The following is an 18,627-nucleotide window of genomic DNA, read 5'->3' on the forward strand; positions in this document are numbered from 1 at the left end:
GAAGAAGCGCTTCCGGCGTCTTGACCCACTAATCAACACACCAGCCTTCCGGGCCTAACTCGACCCTCGCCTCGGGCCTCTCGGAGTCGTACGGCAGCTCAGCACCGCTCCTGACACGCGGCACTCCCTAGTGGAGCCTTCTTCCCTCCGTCCAGGTTCAAATCTCCCCGTGTTTGGGTTGCTCTAGCACTAGGCGACCCCAGGACCCTGTGATTGGCGCCCGCGTCTGCTGATGCCGACGAGGTCCCCATAGGAATTTGGGCATTGCTTGGGCTTGGTGCCTGTCCTTCGTGCTCCTTTCGGTGAAGTTAGGGGAGAGGACGATTTTTGTTGTCACTTGATAAATTCATTTACTCGTTTGTTCTTTCACTCTTTCTGAAACCGATTAATGAGCCATCACAGTGTAGTTGTTAAAATAGAGAAAACGCTGTAGCCTGACCATTTTCCCTTCAGCCACTTCTGACCTTAGGCAATACAGTAGGCCTCAGTGTCCGTCTCTGGAAAATGGGATAATAATAGTACCTACTTCATAACGGTAGTTGGGAGAATTGAATTAAACAGTAAAGCCTGGTAGGTAATAGGCACTCAGCAAATTTTAGGCACTCAACCAAGATCGTAGTTGTGAAGGATATGTGGAAGAGTAAAATTGAGATAAGTACAATTTTAAATCCAGGGAGAAATGCTGTGATGGAGACATGCAAAGTGCTGTGAGGATATAATGAAGGGAGATGTCCTGGGGAGGTGATGGAGAGAGTGACTTAAGCCATACTTAAGAATGAACATATGGAGTTCCTGTCATGACTCAGTGGTTAACGAGCCCGACTACTATCCATGAGGAAGGGGGTTCAATCCCTGGCCTTGCTCAGTGGGTTAAGGATCTGGCGTTGCCACTGATTGTGGTGTAGTTTGAGGAGGTGGCTTGGATCCCTCATTGCTGTGGTGAAGCTCTGATTCGACCCCTGGGCTGAGAACCTCCCTGTGACGCAGGTACAGCCCTAAAGAGACAAAAGACCAAAAAAAAAAAAAAAGAAAAAAAGAAAGAAAGAATGAATACGAGTCTTCCAGGGATGGGGTGTGTGGCTGGGCATTTCTGGCAGAGATCACAGCCTAAAGGATCAGCTAAGTAGTCTGCTGCTGTTAGAACTGAGGTGGTCATTTTTTCCAGGAAGTTCCTCCTTTGTGTCTTCTCACTGCACCAGCCCTGTGCCTCTGGAAGAGCACTTATCACACACTTTAATATTGAAATGTTCTTATGTTTTTCTCCCTCACCTCAGGGCAAGGATCTTGCATTAGTCTTTATGTCCTCTCATGATACCTGGCATTCCATAAATGTTTGTTGAATCTGAAGAGACATATGGGCAATGAATCTGGAGAGGTGAGTCGAAACCAGATTGTAAATTTTGTTAAACGGTAAACCACAAAATTTTGACTGACTTTTTTTCCAGGAGGCACAGGGAAGACGTTAGACCTGAATTAAAAATATTAAGTCTAGCATCACTGTAGAAAGATTAGATATAAGGAGAGACTGAAAGAAGGGATACCAGTTCAGAGACAGCAGAAATTTCTCAGATTCTTCCCTGTGTATGTCAGCAGTTGAACACATAAGACCATTTAGATTAGTGGTTCATGGATTTTTCCACCAGAGCCAGTTAAGGGGTCTCATGCCTGGAGTTCCCGTCGTGGCTCAGTGGTTAACCAATCCGACTAGGAACCATGAGGTTGCGGGTTCAATCCCTGGCCTTGCTCAGTGGGTTAACGATCCGGCGTTGCCGTGAGCTGTGGTGTGGGTTGCAGACTCAGCTCGGATCCCACGTTGCTGTGGCTCTGGTGTAGCCCGGCGGCTACAGCTCCGATTCGACTCCTAGCCTGGGAAACTCCATATGCCGAGGGAGCGGCCCAAGAAATGGCCAAAAAAAAAAAAAAAAAAAAAAACCACAACAACAGGGTCTCATGCCTGGCATTCACAGAGTAACAGCCATCTTCTCCCATCTTTAACTCCATCCCCTCTTCTCCTACTGAGCCAGGACAGATGTGTCAGGATACTCTGAGAACTATTCCCCTTAACATGGACACTATAGCCCCAAATACTATTGCACCCAAACTCCATCTTGTAATTCAATCCATAGTGTATGATTGTAATGACTGACTGGCATCTAATAGATTTCTCTTAATTTCTTCAGGGCGAACATCCTTGGTCCTACGGTGTTGCTAACACTGACATTCTTCTAAGTGAACTGCCTACTTTTTATGTGAATAACTGGCTAGAATTCATATTTCTCACTACAGAAGCCTATAATCTGCAGTTGCTAGAGATTTTAAAACACTTCTTTTAGGATATCTACATTTAATTTGAAAGCTCTTCCTTTCTTATCCTAAAATGTTGAGATATTGGGGAGAGATACCAATCTCATCAAGCCAGACCAACAGAAGTTCCTTCGACTTGCTCCCTCGGGAGTTCCGACTGGTAGAAGTCCATGACCCACCCCTGCACCAGCCCTCGGCCAACAAGCCCAAGCCCCCCACTATGCTGGACATCCCCTCAGAGCCATGCAGCCTCACCATCCACACCATTCAGCTGATCCAGCACAACCGACGCCTGCGCAACCTCATTGCCGCAGCGCAGGCCCAGAATCAGCAGCAGACAGAAGGTGTAAAGACTGAAGAAGGTGAACCTCTTCCATCCTGCCCTGGGTCACCTCCTCTTCCTGATGACCTCCTGCCTTTAGACTGTAAGAATCCCAACGCACCATTCCAGATCCGGCACAGTGACCCAGAGAGTGACTTTTACCGGTAAGGCAAGGCTTGGCTACATTTGCTTTTCTCAGAAAATCTTCTCAGCAGCCCTCTTAAGCATGTAATGCGGAAAACTGAGGATGGAAGTGATTGGCTTGGCCAAAGTTGCTCAGGTAATTAGTGGGAAATCGAAGACTTGAACCGTGATTTTTCAAATCCGGAGTCTGTACCAGCCCCAAGGTACTACACTGGTCTCTAAATTAGGCCATAGCGGAGTTCCCGTCGTGGCGCAGTGGTTAACGAATCTGACTAGGAACCATGAGGTTGCAGGTTCGGTCCCTGCCCTTGCTCAGTGGGTGAACGATCTGGCGTTGCTGTGAGTTGTGGTGTAGGTTGCAGACACGGCTCAGATCCCACGTTGCTGTGGCTCTGGCGTAGGCCGGGGGCTGCAGCTCCGATTCGACCCCTAGCCTGGGAACCTCCATATGCTGCAAGAGCGGCTCAAGAAATAGCAAAAATAAATAAATAAATAAATTAGGCCATAGCCTCATAGTCCTTAGAGTCAGTCTTTCTGTTTAATTAAAATGTATACTGTGGGTTTAGCTCCATGCCCTCAAAATGAGATTCATGGACTTATTCTCATACTGCTAGGAACCCACAGGTCCCATATAAAAAAAATTTTTTTTTTTTTTTTTTTTGGCCACGTCTAGGGCACAAGAAAGTTCCCAGGCCAGAGCTCAAACCTGCGCCACAGCAGTGACCCAGGCCACTGCAGTGATAACCCTGGATATGATAACCCACTATACCACAAGTAAACTCCCTAAACAATTTTTTAATCACATATTTTCATTTCAGTAGCATAGTTTAAGAAACAATAACATAAAAATGTTCTTGGAGTTTCCAGGCAGCACAGCAGGGTAAGGATCCAGTGTTGTCACTGCTGTGGCTTGGGTCACTGCTTTGGCACAGATTCAACCCCTGGTTCTGGAACTTCTGTGTGCTGTCGGCACAGCCAAAAAAACTTGTTGAAAGTTATTTTTAGGAGATTAGACAGCTTTTTGAGGCTTTTTGTTTTGGAAAGATTATGATTTTCACAGTAATGATTAGGTGCAAAACAGTATATCATAAAGAACATGCAATCTGGCGTCAAAAGCTCTATCCCTTAATAATACCAAAAGGACCTTTGGCCAGTGCGCCCCTCTGACCTTCGATTTCTTCACCTGCCAGAGTAATAATATGGATCCCTACCCATTTCACTGCATAGGATAGGACAAAAAAGTTTTGTAAGCTTTATGTGTTTTCAGTTGCTTTTATAAAATTGAGTTGCTTTCCCAAAATGGTCTGTTGTAGTTAAATAAGATTCTCCTGATTGGGACTGTGAATTTCTAGAAGTCCATATTGCCCGGCTTTTGAGGAACCTATGTGCTAGTGAAATAGAGCACCATCGAGCAGTATCTCAGCTGTATTCTTAAAATTAATCAGATCCTAAATGTGATCAGAATCAAGCAGTTGATCCAAGGAGAAGGAAACTTCTTGTTCACTAGATATCCTTTTGTACTGTTTGCTATGGACATGTGTTACCTATTCAAGCTTTACATCATTGGAACAGCTCGGGATGTGACTTGGGTTGTGGCGCCATGCCCTGGCAGCAGCAAGTGGGCTACGTGACCTGCCTAGGAGTCCTGTGGAAAGCTGAACCAGTGGTTTGATTGGAATTGTAAAGCCCCAGGGAGACAGGACAGGTCACCGTTTGCAGGAGCACTAATAACACTACCTTGTCTCCACTTTCAGCGGGAAAGGGGAACCTGTGACTGAACTCAGCTGGCACTCCTGCCGGCAGCTCCTCTACCAGGCAGTGGCCACAATCCTGGCCCACGCGGGCTTTGAGTGTGCAAATGAAAGTGTCCTGGAGACCCTAACTGACGTGGCACACGAGTACTGCCTTAAGTTCACCAAGTTGCTGCGCTTTGCTGTGGATCAGGAGGCCCGGCTGGGGCAGACTCCCTTCCCTGACGTTATGGAGCAGGTGTTCCATGAAGTGGGCATTGGCAGTGTGCTCTCCCTCCAAAAGTTCTGGCAGCATCGCATCAAGGACTATCACAGTTACATGCTGCAGGTAAGATGACCCTGAGAAGTCAAGTCAAGGGGTGTTTGGCAGGATCCCATCACACTGGTCCTAGAGACAGGGTCTTAGGACAGAGGGGACTGCACTGCTTTCCTCTTGGCCCTCTGTCCCACTGGCCTCATCACTGACCTGGCCAGACCCAGGTGTCTCCTTTAGTCAGTGAATTATAGCATGTGGTTAGCATGCTTTTATTCAAAAAATCTTTATCAGTGCCTGCTATGAGTCAGGCACTGTGAGATTCAGTAGTTAATGAGACAAGCTCCTGAACTTGCATCCTTTTTTTTTTTTTTTTTTGGCTCACCCACAGCATGTGGAAGTTCCAGAGCCAGGATCATGAGCTTGCTGTCTCGTTGAGAGGGAAACAAAAACACATAAACAAATATTGATCAAAATAATTTCAGATGGCATTAAGTGCTATGAAAAAGAAACAAAACTGGAGTTCCCGTCGTGGCTCAGTGGTTAATGAATCCAACTAGGAACCATGAGGTTGCAGGTTCGATCCCTGGCCTTGCTCAGTGGGTTAACGATCCGGCATTACCATGAGCTGTGGTGTAGGTCACAGATGCGGCTCAGATTCCACGTTGCTGTGGCGTAGGCCAGCGGCTATAGCTCTGATTTGACCCCTAGCCTGGGAACCTCCATATGCTGTGGAAGCAGCCCAAGAAATGGCAAAAAAAAGACAAAAAAAAAAAAAGCAGAGTGAGATGATACTGCCTAAGAGTGGAGCGTGGAAAGGGGGACACCATTTTTGATTAGGACCGGAAATATTGAATCTCTTCAATCCTTGTGGCTTTAGGCATTTTGTTCACTGTTTTGGTTTCCCCAAATCTAAAATATGATAAGGAACTCTTCACACCCAACAGTCTGCTAAGCAATCCAGGTTTCCTACAATGTTTATTATCCACCTTGGTACACCTGTCAAATAGTTGTTATGGCCAAAAGTGTGATCTTTAATCTCAGTTCGGATATAACACAATCTAAATATTTTATACTTTTATGTACCTTGTAATTAATGACATACACATTCTCTGGCAAACAGATTTTCTTTACACATCTCTCATTTACAAATGCAAACTCAAATCCCTTCCACTGGCAGTGGATGCTTTATTCATGTTCTGTTGGCTTTGCCCTGGGCTGCCACAAGCTGACTATCCAACTGGCTTTCAGCATTTCCTTGGAAAACTGACTCTTGCTTGCCAACAGATTAGTAAGCAGCTCTCTGAAGAGTATGAAAGGATTGTCAATCCTGAGAAGGCCACAGAGGACACTAAACCCGTAAAGATCAAGGAGGAACCTGTGAGCGACATCACCTTCCCTGTCAGTGAGGAACTGGAGGCCGACCTTGCTTCCGGAGACCAGTCACTGCCCATGGGAGTCCACAGGGCTCAGAGTGAGCGCTTCCCATCTAACCTGGAGGTCGAGGCTTCGCCACAGGCTTCAAGTAAGGGAAATCAACTTACCCATTTTGATTCTGGGAGATCTACCAATCTCAGTACTTCTTGCATTTTGGAATCAAATTCAGGAAATGGAAGAGCAAAAGTGGAGATAATGGGCAGGAGGATGGAAAGTCTAAAAACAAATAGCGCTTCACTGATCCAGATACCAGCATTCTCTTTGTAATTAGTAAAGAGAGAACTTGCACAGCTTTGTAGGCATCTTTCCCATAATTCCTAGTTAGGATGTAGATGCAGTAAGTGTTATCCTCTTGATTACCAGTTAATTCAGCTGACCCAGTTTGGGAGGGCTGATGGCCTCCTGTTCTCTGTATTCTGTACTGGTTATTCCTGATGCTTGTACTCAACTGATGAAGACAACTTCCAGATAGAAGTTATTCCAGATGGAATAACGTTAATTGCTCAAGGATGCTTGAATAGTTGGGGGTCTTTCTAAAGTGCTCCCAAACAAATCAGAAGTGAAGGGATTGAAACAGGGCTACCCAGTGACAGGCAGCTGGCCTCCTCTTCCAGACAGACCGTGATTACCTTCAGAACCAGATGACTCCATCCCTAAGTCAATTCGATTGCAAAGTAATCTAGATACTCAGTTATTTACAAATATAAATTGTCATTTCACCAGTGCACAAATAATGCAAATAGCCAGTCCTCCAGAGTGGCATAAACAGAATTAAGCCACATTTTGTAAAGTATTGGGCAGAGAGCCTTTCACCATGAAAGACATAATAACCACAGAACAGTATTGCCAGAACACACGGAGCAAGAGAGCCAAAAAAGAAATTGTTGCAGATGTGGGGTTCATGTCAGGATTCTGTACTGGATCATTAACTTTTCATAACATGAGAGAGGACCAGGGACCCAAACACAAGGCAGGAAAACATGACAGCCTCACCAAAGGGCAGGCAAATCAATGTAACCCCCGATGGAGAGCCCATGGTTGTGCCTGCCTTTGAACCATGAATCTCTCCACTTCCCTTGTTCAGGGAAAATGGAGGTGGATGGGATGGGGTAAAGGAGGGTGAGGAAGTGGAGAAGAAGATATTCAAAGCTGGTAACTTTCTGAGCAAATTCTCCAGCCAAGTAGAGAATCAGAGTGAAACCTGAGCTCAAGGGCCATCGGTTAGCTGTGGGTGGTGTGTGCTTTCTGCTTTGTTCCAGCCTTCCTTACTGCTAGTTAGTTCTATGTTCATCCATTCCTAGGTGCAGAGGCAAATGCTTCCCTTTTTTGGAACCTGGCCCATGTGAAAATGGAGCCTCAGGAGAGTGAAGAAGGCAATGTCTCCGGGCACGGCGTGCTGGGCAGCGACGTGTTTGAGGAGCCAATGTCAGGCATGAGTGAAGCTGGGATCCCCCAGAGCCCCGATGACTCAGACAGCAGCTATGGCTCCCACTCCACTGACAGCTTCATGGGGTCCTCCCCTGTTTTCAACCAGCGCTGCAAGAAGAGGATGAGGAAGATATAAAAGGCAAAGAGGGAGATTTTCTGCCCAGACCTACAAGACCCAACAACAGACCATGATACATTTGGTTTCCGTAAACAGCGATTTGACTCTTCTTCTTAAACACGGTGGATTTTCCTGATTTCAGTGGAACTGGATTTAAACCAAATAAGTTTGCATTTTCCTTTTGCATTCGGTTTTATAGTTTTCTACAACAACCAAGCCACCTTTCACAAACATGATGACGCTGGGGTAGTAATCGAGACAAATCACTGTCCCTGACTGTTGTCTTTACTGTGTGACAAGTGACCTAACTTCTCTAGAGCCATTTCTCTTGCACAACTGAGAATCCTACTGCTTTGACCGACCTTGCAGGGACGTTATGAAGATGGAAATGGTATTAAGCCTCAAAGCTGTGCTTGAACAGACGCACAAGTAAATATATGCTGATGTCAATTTTTTCTTTTAACTTGCCTCACTTTTGGTTCAGGTCTTTGGGAATCCAGTGCTAATGCCTAATAGGAAATAGCTAAACACTGCACAACTCACCTTTTTTCCCAAACTTTTTGCCATCCATGAAGTCTCCTAAAAAATCAGAGGGGTCTGTGGCAAACAGCCTTTTTGCTTATTCAGATAGCACCTCTCCTATCTCGGCCACATAGTCTTTCTCTAGACTTGTGCCATGGATCCCCATTTTTTGTCTTTACTTTCTGATTTCCACTCAGATTTTTTTTTTCACTATGTACATTTTTCAGTTGCTTCTTTCATTTTCTCCTTTGTAAATGAAGCAAACAGGACCTGTCCAAGGACAGGGTTGTGCCATTTTGTTTGTTGCATCGGCTTGGCCATCAGAGGACAGTGGTCCGTTCCTTTGCCAGAACTCTGTATCTGCACGTTGTGCTTCTCCTGGATGGACAGCCTCTAAAAGGATGACAAGATGCACCTTTCTACTTTACAGCATGTCCTGAACAACTTTACTGCTATTACTCACCCGTCATAGTATCTGCCCTGGTTGGCACCTGACAGTCTCAATCAGTATTTATTAAATGATGTGGCACTGGGATGATTAGGAGTAATTAGCAAATGTGTGTATGTTAAATACTGCTGAGGTTTGGTTTGGGGGTGCAGAATACAAGTCTTGTGAGATTTAGGGCACTCCTTTAGTACAGACCAAAAATCAAGGCCCACATTAGAGGGCCTTAAATGTCCCAGGCATTGAGAATAGAGATAAGTGCAACAGCAACAAAATGAGGTTATAATTTAAACTGTTAACAGGTTTGCTAATTGCACATCCTTGGTACATTTTTCTAAATGCTTCCTGTTCCAGGCTTAGCTTCATTTTCCCTTGTTTATGAAAGTACACATCAGGTGGTCAGTTTCCATAAAGTAGCCACCTAGTATTTCATTCATTCACTTAGCAAACATTTATTGAGTACCTACTATGTACTAGGCCATGTGCAAGGATACCTAGATGAGTATTTTTGTCCCTGCCCTTATGGAGGTTATGGCATAAGCTGGACAAGTTCCTCCTTAAGGAAAAAGTATTCAGAGGCACGAAGGGAAAGAGAAAAATTGACATCTGACATCAGCATGTATTTACTGTGCAGATGGTTCCTATGAAGAGGCTCAAGTTTTTACACCGGTGGTATTCGTTTAAAATAGAGTATTAAAATTAATACTTCATGGTAAAACAAAATACTTTTATTTTTAGAATGTTTAAATTGGAAGAGAGGCACCAGATGGTCCTTGTCCTGGTTGGGGTACTCTGATAAAGCAGGCCATGTGAGCATTGATACCTGAGATTCACTTGGCCTGGAATTAGTTGCGTTACAGCAGTGATTCTCAAACTTAGCATGCATCAGAATCCCCTGGAGGCCTTGTTAAACCAGATCGGTAGGCCCCACCCCCACAATTTTTCTGATTTAGGTCCTGAGTGTCCTGTTCGTAGTAACTCCTCAGGTGATGCTGATGCTTCTGGTCCAGAGACCACACTTTGAGAACCACTGAACTGGAATACAGGTTAGGCAGGGATAAAATTCCTTAAGAGAAATGTAGTATGTTTTTAGAAAGATACTATGAAGAATGTGGAGACTGAGCAAACCTTTTTACCAGGGCTATTATGTATGGAACGTGCACCTGACCCAAATCCATGGCCTTTGAGTAAATCACTAAAGATACTCTGCATTGTAAGTTCAAGTTCAAGGGCCTGGCTTTGTACCTGGTTACTAGGTGTGTGTACATGGAACTTTAGTAAACATCATGTGGCTTTAAACCTCTCTTTTGAACAGAAGACTATCCTCAATAATTTTAATTGAAATTATGACAAGGAGGCTTACAACAAAGTTAAAATTAAAAACTTTTTATCCAAGTCACCATTGAAAGTGAAATTCTTATTCATTATGTTTGCCCACTTTTCTCAATGAACCCAGTGTTCTATAATAAGCTACTCAGTGTGAGACACATTTCATACCAACGTTGACTGGTTGCCAAGGAGACTCCACCACCCTGGACACGCTCCTGTTTTCCATTTCCCTTTCTGCTGACAGGAGGGGAACTCATGGTGTGGATTCAAAGGCGAGATGCTGAGAAGTAGAGGGAGGCCATAGATCCAGCCTACTAAGTTCTCTCTCTGCTCCATCCATCAGCAGCAAAAGCATGTGAGTTCAAATGATAAAACTTGCAGTTTTAGCCTTAAAAGGGTATCAGCATCCAAAAACAGAATATCCTTCCTTGCAAAAATCCAAGGGAAAGGCCAAGGGAATCAGCATCTACCTGCCAGGTCCAAACTGTATTCTATCCTCAGCTTCATCTGAGTCAGGAGATATCACTGATAAGAGAAACTGCTATTCTGAACAAAACCGTCCTCTATAGTAAGTAGCTCCCAACCAGAGATAAGGATAGTTCCTGCACACAGTTTCAAGATTTTGTACTTTACAAACTATTTGTTTCTCTTCCAGTACTGTGCCATTGACTCTTGCATAAAATTCTGGAATGCTGGCTCTTCATGGCTTTCCTCTGTAACTGCAAGGGAAAAAAGGTCATTCTTTTCACACTCTCTCCATTGGGTAGATTAAAGCTGCTGCCACCCGTCCATCAGGAATACTACATTTGACCTTTGAACAACACTGGTTTGATCCAATAGTAAATACTAGTATTATACAATCTGCAGAACCACAGACACAGAGGGCCAACATAAGTTTTATGGGGATTTTCAACTACAAGGATGGTGGGTATTCCTAACCCCCAGGTTGTTCAAGGGTCAACTATACTCTTATTTCTAAGACTATAAATTCACTTCTCCCAGAAAGGAATTATCTCCCAGAAGTAGGTTCTATTTATCATATTACCAAAAATGTACAATTTCTTTAAGTGGGGAGAATACCTTCTTCATAAAGCAACTAACATGAGGTCCCACTCCTACATATTTTTAACTGAGAGAAGTGAAAACCTATGTCCATACAGACCTATTAATGAATGTTTAGAGCAGCTTTATTCATAATAGCTAAAACTTGGAGAGTCAATCAGCCGGTGAATGGACAAAGAAAAATACGTCCGCATAATGGAATTACTACTCAGCCATAAGAAAGAACATGTTACTGATAGGTGCAACAAGATAATGGATCACAAAAGACTTAACACTGAGTGAAAAAAATCAAATTAAGTTCTGTGATTTCACTTATATGACATTGTAGAAAAGGCAAAATTACAGAAACAAAGATCAGTGGTTTCCAAGAACTAGTGTAATGGAAGGGACTGAATGAAAAATGGACATGAGCAAACTTTAGGGTGATGGATTCTTGATTACATTTCTTAGTTATGATGGTGATTATAAGACCATATATATGTATTAAAATTCATCAAACTTACACTTTAAAAGGGTGGAATTTGTAAATTATACCTCAATAAATCTTATTAAATGGGGGCAATTTACATTTTAGCATTAAAGAGAGGTTTGCTCCTGGGCACAGCTAGGACACAGAAGGGCTGTTTTAATAAACAGATTCTGGAAGTTACCACTGCGGCTCAGTGGTAATGAACCCAACTGATATCCATTAGGTTGTGGGTTTGATCCCTGGCCTCACTCAATGGGTTAAGGACCCAGTGTTGACATGAGCTGTGGTGTAGGTCACAGAATCAGCTTGGATCCTGTGTTGGTGTGGCGTAGGTCTAATTTGACCCCTAGCCTGGGAACTTCTATATGCGGTTGGTGTGACCCTAAAAAGAAAAAAAAGAAATAGATTCGGTCCACAGTCAATAAAATTATGCCAAGTGGAAGCCTTTTGGGTTTCCAGAGCCACTCAATCCTCAATGTTATGATTCCTTCTGACTGGTTTAGGTCTAGTGAGGCCTCTTTTTTTTTTTTTTTTTTTTTTCCTTTGGCCACAACCCCAGCATCCATCAGTTCCCAGGCCCAGGGACTGAACCTGTACATAGCAGTGACCTGAGCCACAGCAATAACAAACACCAGGAGTTCCTATCTTAGCACACTGGAAACGAATCCAATTAGGAATCATGAGGTTGTGGGTTTGATCCCTGGCCTCGCTCAGTGGGTTGAGGATCCAGCATTACCATGAGCTGTGGTGTAGGTTGCAGATGCAGTTCAGATCTGGCATTGCTACAGCCCTGACATAGGCCTGCAGCAGTGTCTCCAATTAGACCCCTAGCCTGGGAACCTCCATGTGCCGTGGGTGCGGCCCTGAAAAGACAAAAGGCAAAAACAAACACAAAAAACCCCCATAAAATAACAACACTAGATTCTTAACCCACTGAGCCAACGAGGAACTTTTTGTATTCTTTTGTATTCTTAAAACAACAATTAAACAATCCTGAATTCCTCAAATTAAGTTAGGACCTAAAAATGAGAAGACACATGACTAATAAAAGGCAATATCCAGCTCCATGTGAACCATTCAGTAGGAAGGCCAGGACTCTCAATATATGGAACTCTTGCCTGGTGCTGTTCCCTTTACCATTTCCTCTCTCCCGCATTACTGGCTACATGGATAAGGTCTTCTCGCAACAACCAGAAGTTCCCAGGCAAACAATGAGGAGAAGCATCTGTTCTGTTTTCATGAGCCATCTCAGCCACCTCTCACCTCTGTGGTCAATATCATCAGTATCACTGTCAGCTTCCTCATCCTCTTCATCTAAGGTTCCACGAGTTAGGATCAAGTCAGATGGGTCCAGCATAGGAGATGAGCTGCCTACAGAGAAAACACCTATCAGTAGCATGCCATGAACATAGGCCTCCTCAAAAGAGTGATTCTAAATCAGTAAGTAACTGATTAAAAATTGGCAGGATGGGAATTCCTGCTATGGCTCAGCAGAAACAAATCTGACTAGTAACCATGAGGATGCAGGTTCGACCCCTCACTCAGTGGGTGAAGGACCTAGCGTGGCCATCAGCTGTGGTGTAGGTGGCAGATTCGGCTCAGATACAGCATTGCTGTGGCTGTGATGCAGGCCAGCAGATGTGGCTCCAATTCGACTCCTAGCCTGGGAACCTCCATTTGCTGCAGATGTGGCCCTAAAAAGACAAAAAAATAAAATAAAATGTCCTTTTATAAAAAAAAATTGGCAGGATGAAAGTGGTCATGATCAAATATAAGATTTTATCTCTTCTAAATGTACTGTTAATACCACTTAACATTTCTACACTAGTTTATTTCACAAAGTGCTTTCATGAGACCAATAACCCAAGAGGTCTCATTTTTAAGTTAAGGAAAATAACTTTCAAGTAGCTTATCGTAGTAGTAATATCATTTGTTTTCACTAGCTCTCACCTTGGAAGAGCTATGACTTTTCCTATGAAGGCTGAAGACATTTGAGCAGACCTAGTGTGCTGGTGAGTCAAAGGTAAATGTGTGGAGCTTCCTGGTGGAAATTTAAGTTCAGAGAGAGTCTGATGAGAATAGAAGGTGAAATGATAAAGGAGCCAAGGTATTATTCAAGCAAAAGAGGGGGGGAAATGGAAAGGCAAATATATTAATTGAAGAAATTCCCTACTCAGGGAAACTGAATGAGAGCTGATCTCCAATGATCAGGAAGAAGTCTAATCAAGTAATTCTAGGGCCGTGGATGCAGCCCATGGGGACTGGTTTCTATGAGAACCTAAAACCAAGCCATGTAACCTAAAGCCATGGGAGGTCATGACCACTCCCTCTTCAGGAGCGTAAAAAGTTACATAAAGCTCAGCTGGGAAACAAGGGTGGCCAATAACAGCAACATCAAGAGGCAGAGATCTCAAGGGGCCAGAGGCCTTGAAAAAGGACGATGACACGATGTGCCGACAGTCAGTGCTTCATTCTGCGCCCAACTAAGAACTGTGCAACTCTACCTGTGATTTTCTGCAAACAATTTACTGAAACTCCCTTAACCTTTAACAGGCTATCCAAGTACATTGGACCCTTTGCACCAAATTGAACATTTGCCATTTCAAGTATCCATGAGTGATTCCCAAGGGCCACAGCACATAGATGTTTATGTTGCTGAGAACTGCAACAAAGATGGCACAGGCAAGCTCATTTAACTGGTAATCCCAGCCAGGGTCCAGCATCTCCTCCTCCAAATGGCTTTGCTATTCTCTACTAGACATATAACAATAGCTGTCATGAACAGAAGTTCACTGCTTTAAAGACTAGTCCACCAATGACTGGGTGGGTAGGTGGGTATATATTAAATTTGAGCACGAACCTAGGAACCCCTAGGCAATCGACGACAAAACTAACTCAAACAATAAAAAACACCAGTAAATTTAACAAATTTAACAAAACTTACATGAGGAAAATACTCCTGAAAGACACAAAAATAGACCTGACAAATGTGAACACATTCATTGTTCTCAGGAAGAGTCAACATCATAGAGATGTCAACTATTTAATTAATGAGCAAATATAATACAATCCCAATATAAATACTAAAGAGCTTTTTTTAGCAAGCCATATACGTTGATACTAAAGGTCATATGGAAAAATAAACATGCAAGAATAATCAGGGAAATACTAAAAATAACTCTGAGGAGGACTAGCCCTACTAGATATTAAAACATACTATAAAGCTTCTACATAATTAAAGCAGCATAGTATAGGCACACGGTCTAGAAGAAGAAAATAGGTAATTCAGAAATATATCCAAGTACATATGAAACTTGGGTATATGATACAGGTTACATCTCCTCACTGGGACAAAGGTAGACTTTTTAATAAGTCATGTGGGTACAACTCTTTATGAAAAAGGTAACAGAGACCTCACACCATACCCGGCAATAAATTCTAAATGGAACAAAGATCCAAATGTAGATAAATAAAACCATATAAATACTATAATACAATCGGGATGAATGCCTCTTAAACAGGTGTAGGCAAAGGATTCTCAACCATGACTCAAAACCAGGTGCAATAAAATATAAATAAATTTGACTACATCAAAATGAAACAAAACAGTAACTGTTGCATGGCAAAACACCACCATGAACAAAGAGTCAAAGGGCAACTGACAAACAGGGAGAGAATATCTGCAACATGTATCACAGAAAAATGGAGACTATCCCTACCTAGAATAAGGGATATTAAAACTGGTGTGTGAACATTTGAAAACTCAAAGGGCCTTTATTAATCAAAGCCTCACCCCACAAAATACTTATCATGAAGGAGAAAATAACTTTATGATGAAAAACCTAGCAGACACCACTTGAAGTAAGTGACCAAAGACAAATCTTCATCATGTGCCTAGTGACATGATACACGGAAAAAACACAACTTCACATCTGTAAAGTTCTGCTAAAAAGGAGCCACCTGAATCAAATCATGAGGAAACATCAAGCCCAAACTGAGTCACATTTTGTACAAGATATAAGTCCCATACACTTCAAAAATACCAATGTCGGAGTTCCTGTCGTAGCACAGTGGAAACAAATCTGACTAGGAACCATGAGGTGGTGGGTTCTATCCCTGGCTCACTCAGTGGGTTAAGGATCCGGCATTGCCGTGAGCCATGGCATAGGTTAAGGATCCGGCATTGCCGTGAGCCATGGCATAGGTCACAGAAGCAGCTTGGATCCTGAGTTGCTGTGCCTGTGGTGTAAGCCAGCAGCTGCAGCTCCGATTAGACCCCTACCCTGCAAACATCCATATGCTGCGGGTGTGGCCCTAAAAACAAAACAAAACCAAAAAACCCCAAAAATACTAGTCATGAAATACAAACACACACTAAGGAGCTGTTCTAGATTAAAGGAAAATAAGGAGTTCCCGTTGTGGCGCAGTGGTTAACAAATCTGACTAGGAACCATGAGGTTGCAGGTTCGATCACTGGCCTTGCTCAGTGGGTTAAGGATCCGGCGTTGCCGTGAGCTGTGGTGTAGGTTGCAGATGCAGCTCGGATCCCACACTGCTGTGGCTCTGGCGTAGGCCAGTGGCTACAGCTCCGATTTGACCCCTAGCCTGGGAACCTCCATATGCCGCAAGTGCGGCCCAAAAAAATGGCAAAAAGACAAAAAAAAAAAGGAAAGTAAGAGACATGACAACTAAATGCAACACAGATCCAGGATTTTCTCCTACTATAAAGGGCAAATGGCCACATGTAAATAAGGTTTATACATTATGTAATAGTAATGTGTCAATATTAATTTCCTAATTTTTTTTTGGTCTTTTTAGGGCCACACCTGAGGCATATGCAAGTTTTCAGGCTAGGGGTCGAATAGGAGCTGCAGCTGCCGGCCTACACCACAGTGACAGTAACTCAGGTCTGTGACCTACATCACAGCTCCCGGCAATGCCAGATCCTTAACCCACTGAGCAAGGCCGGGGATTAAATCTGCATCCTCATGGATACTAGTCGGGTTCAGTTCTGCTGAGTCACGTCGGGAACTCCTAATTTCCTAATTTTTGATAACTGCAATGAGGGTATAGAAAATAATACCCCTGGAAATAACTAGCAGGTTATGAACCTAATTAGTATCTGTGAGGATGTAGGTTCAATCTCTGACCTTGCTCAGTGGGTTAAGGATCCGGTGTTGTGGTGAGCTATGGTGTAGGTCGCAGACCCGGCCCAGATCCCACGTTGCTGTGGCTATGGTGTAGGCTGGCAGCTACAGCTCCAATTCAAACCCCTAGCCTGGGAACTTCCATATGCTGCACGTGTGGCCCTAAAAAGCAAAAAATAAATAAATAAATAAATAATAATAATAAATAAAAATAACAAAGTAGATATCAAGTATCTTGCCAAAGTACACCAAAAACTACCTGAAGAGAAAGAATCCAAAGTGATATAGCTGTATACAACTTTCAGGGGGTTGCCTTTCTAAATCATTATATACATATATAAAAAATATAAACATAGATAAATGTGATATGATATACATACACAGTGAATTCCTCTTTAACACAGGTGCTAGATATAGCTATGTCCATATGCATATACCTACATCTGTATACTTTAAAAATGTCAACATCATGGAAATACAAAAACAATGGATTCATTCACGACTAAAGGAGACCAAGAGACAACTAAACATAATGCAGATCTAGGATTTACCTAAATCAGTTAACTAACAGGCAGATACATTTCCTTTATCCTTTTCTCTCTCTCTCCCTTAAATATAAATACCTACCTACTAAGTGGAAGTAAGTGTACCCTCCTCTTAGTTCCTAACACCAAAAGACTGTTTGGTACCTGTGGCGGTCCCTGTGTCCAGGGCTATAGAGCCCATATCTTTCTGAAGGCGTTCCAGTTGCTCTTTCTGCTGCTGGCTTTGTGCATTGGCCTATGTACACAGAGAAAAATATCATCATATCAAAAAAGGAGGTCCACATTAGATGCTAGGCTTCTCACTGGAGATGACAAACTGTACATATACTAAAAGCTACTTAAACACTGAGACAGACAAAGGATGGATGATATGGGGACTGAAATACTGAGCAGGGCCCAGATTAGCAGAAGTTCATTCTGGGGGGTTCCGCATTAAATGTTTCAGAAACTGGACACAAAAACGCTAAAGAACCCTCAAAAAGACACAGCAAGAAGGTTCAGTGATAAGAAGTCCACTGAAGCCAAAAGGGACAGGACACCTGACCGTCTGGTATAAGAGCTGTGAACCACCTCTCTATTCTTTTTTTTTTTTTTTTTTTTTTTTGTCATTTTAGGGCCCCACCCACTGCATAGGGAGGTTGCCAGGCTAGGGGTCTAATCTGACCTGTAGCTGCTGGCCTAGGCTGTAGCTGCAGCCAGACCCGAGCCACACCTATGACCTACACCACAGCTCACGGCAATGCCGGAACCTTAACCCACTGAGCGAGGAGAGAAGGATTAGTGTATAGTTTGAGGTGGTTTTTTCAGTGGCCCTAAAATACACAAACAGCCTCCTCTCTTACCAGTGATTTCTTCAAACGTTCATATTCAGGACGATACTCTCTGGAAAGAGAAACACTTTCTAAATCCCTTTGATTAATAAACTATCGTGCCCAGCCCTACATCGATTATATTTCTTAGTACTGTGACAATAACAAAAGATCTTATGTCACCAAACAACAGATATAACAAGTCTTAATCACTAAGATTCTATCCCTAAGGAATTAAAAGCCAAGATGCCTGCCCCTCACCCTGAAATGAGCAAAGAGACAAAAGACCAACTGCTGAGCTGAAAAGATCAACTCTGGAAAGACCAAGACCAATGAGTTCCTCATTCATTTGGATAAATATGAGTAAAAGAAACTAAGCCTGTTGGGCTCAGGAAGCCCGATATATAATTATGTGGGTTTACCTGGGCAACAATGAAAAGATACAGAAAAGCGTCTATCCTGAAGCTTTGATAACATGCCAAAAAAAACCAAAAACAAACAACAAACAAAAAAAACCACCTTGTCTCACAGATAAAATACTG

The 18,627-nt window shown here is 43.1% G+C and overlaps 2 protein-coding genes across 3 annotated transcripts in view; one reads left to right on the forward strand and one right to left on the reverse strand.

Annotated features, from left to right (window-relative positions):
- SUPT7L (SPT7 like, STAGA complex subunit gamma) lies at positions 1 to 10,123 on the forward strand. The gene is made up of 6 exons (XM_005653046.4): positions 1 to 155; positions 1,275 to 1,375; positions 2,181 to 2,790; positions 4,525 to 4,849; positions 6,062 to 6,299; positions 7,513 to 10,123. The coding sequence occupies exons 3-6, from the start codon at positions 2,378 to 2,380 to the stop codon at positions 7,773 to 7,775; spliced, it is 1,239 nt and encodes a 412-aa protein (XP_005653103.1). The 5' UTR covers positions 1 to 155; positions 1,275 to 1,375; positions 2,181 to 2,377; the 3' UTR covers positions 7,776 to 10,123.
- The window catches only part of GPN1 (GPN-loop GTPase 1), a 27,508-nt gene continuing 14,614 nt past the window's right edge, over positions 5,734 to 18,627 (reverse strand). Inside the window, exons 11-15 of one of the 2 annotated variants that reach the window (XR_014842462.1) lie at positions 18,119 to 18,158; positions 17,421 to 17,511; positions 12,848 to 12,955; positions 10,222 to 10,772; positions 5,734 to 7,747 (exon numbers count right to left, since the gene is read on the reverse strand). Coding sequence is in view for 1 of the 2 variants with exons in the window: in XM_003125289.6 (XP_003125337.3) it covers positions 10,690 to 10,772; positions 12,848 to 12,955; positions 17,421 to 17,511; positions 18,119 to 18,158 (322 nt within the window). In the remaining variant the exon portion in view is untranslated. Of the gene's footprint in view, positions 10,773 to 12,847; positions 12,956 to 17,420; positions 17,512 to 18,118; positions 18,159 to 18,627 lie in introns of both variants that reach the window. The other variant, XM_003125289.6, reaches the window with a different exon arrangement.

Source organism: Sus scrofa, chromosome 3, assembly GCF_054392235.1.
Source record: "Sus scrofa isolate SSC_HxYL_T2T_F1_AM1 chromosome 3, Sscrofa_HxYL_maternal_Yorkshire_Landrace_v2.0, whole genome shotgun sequence".
Taxonomy (NCBI): Eukaryota; Metazoa; Chordata; class Mammalia; order Artiodactyla; family Suidae; genus Sus; species Sus scrofa.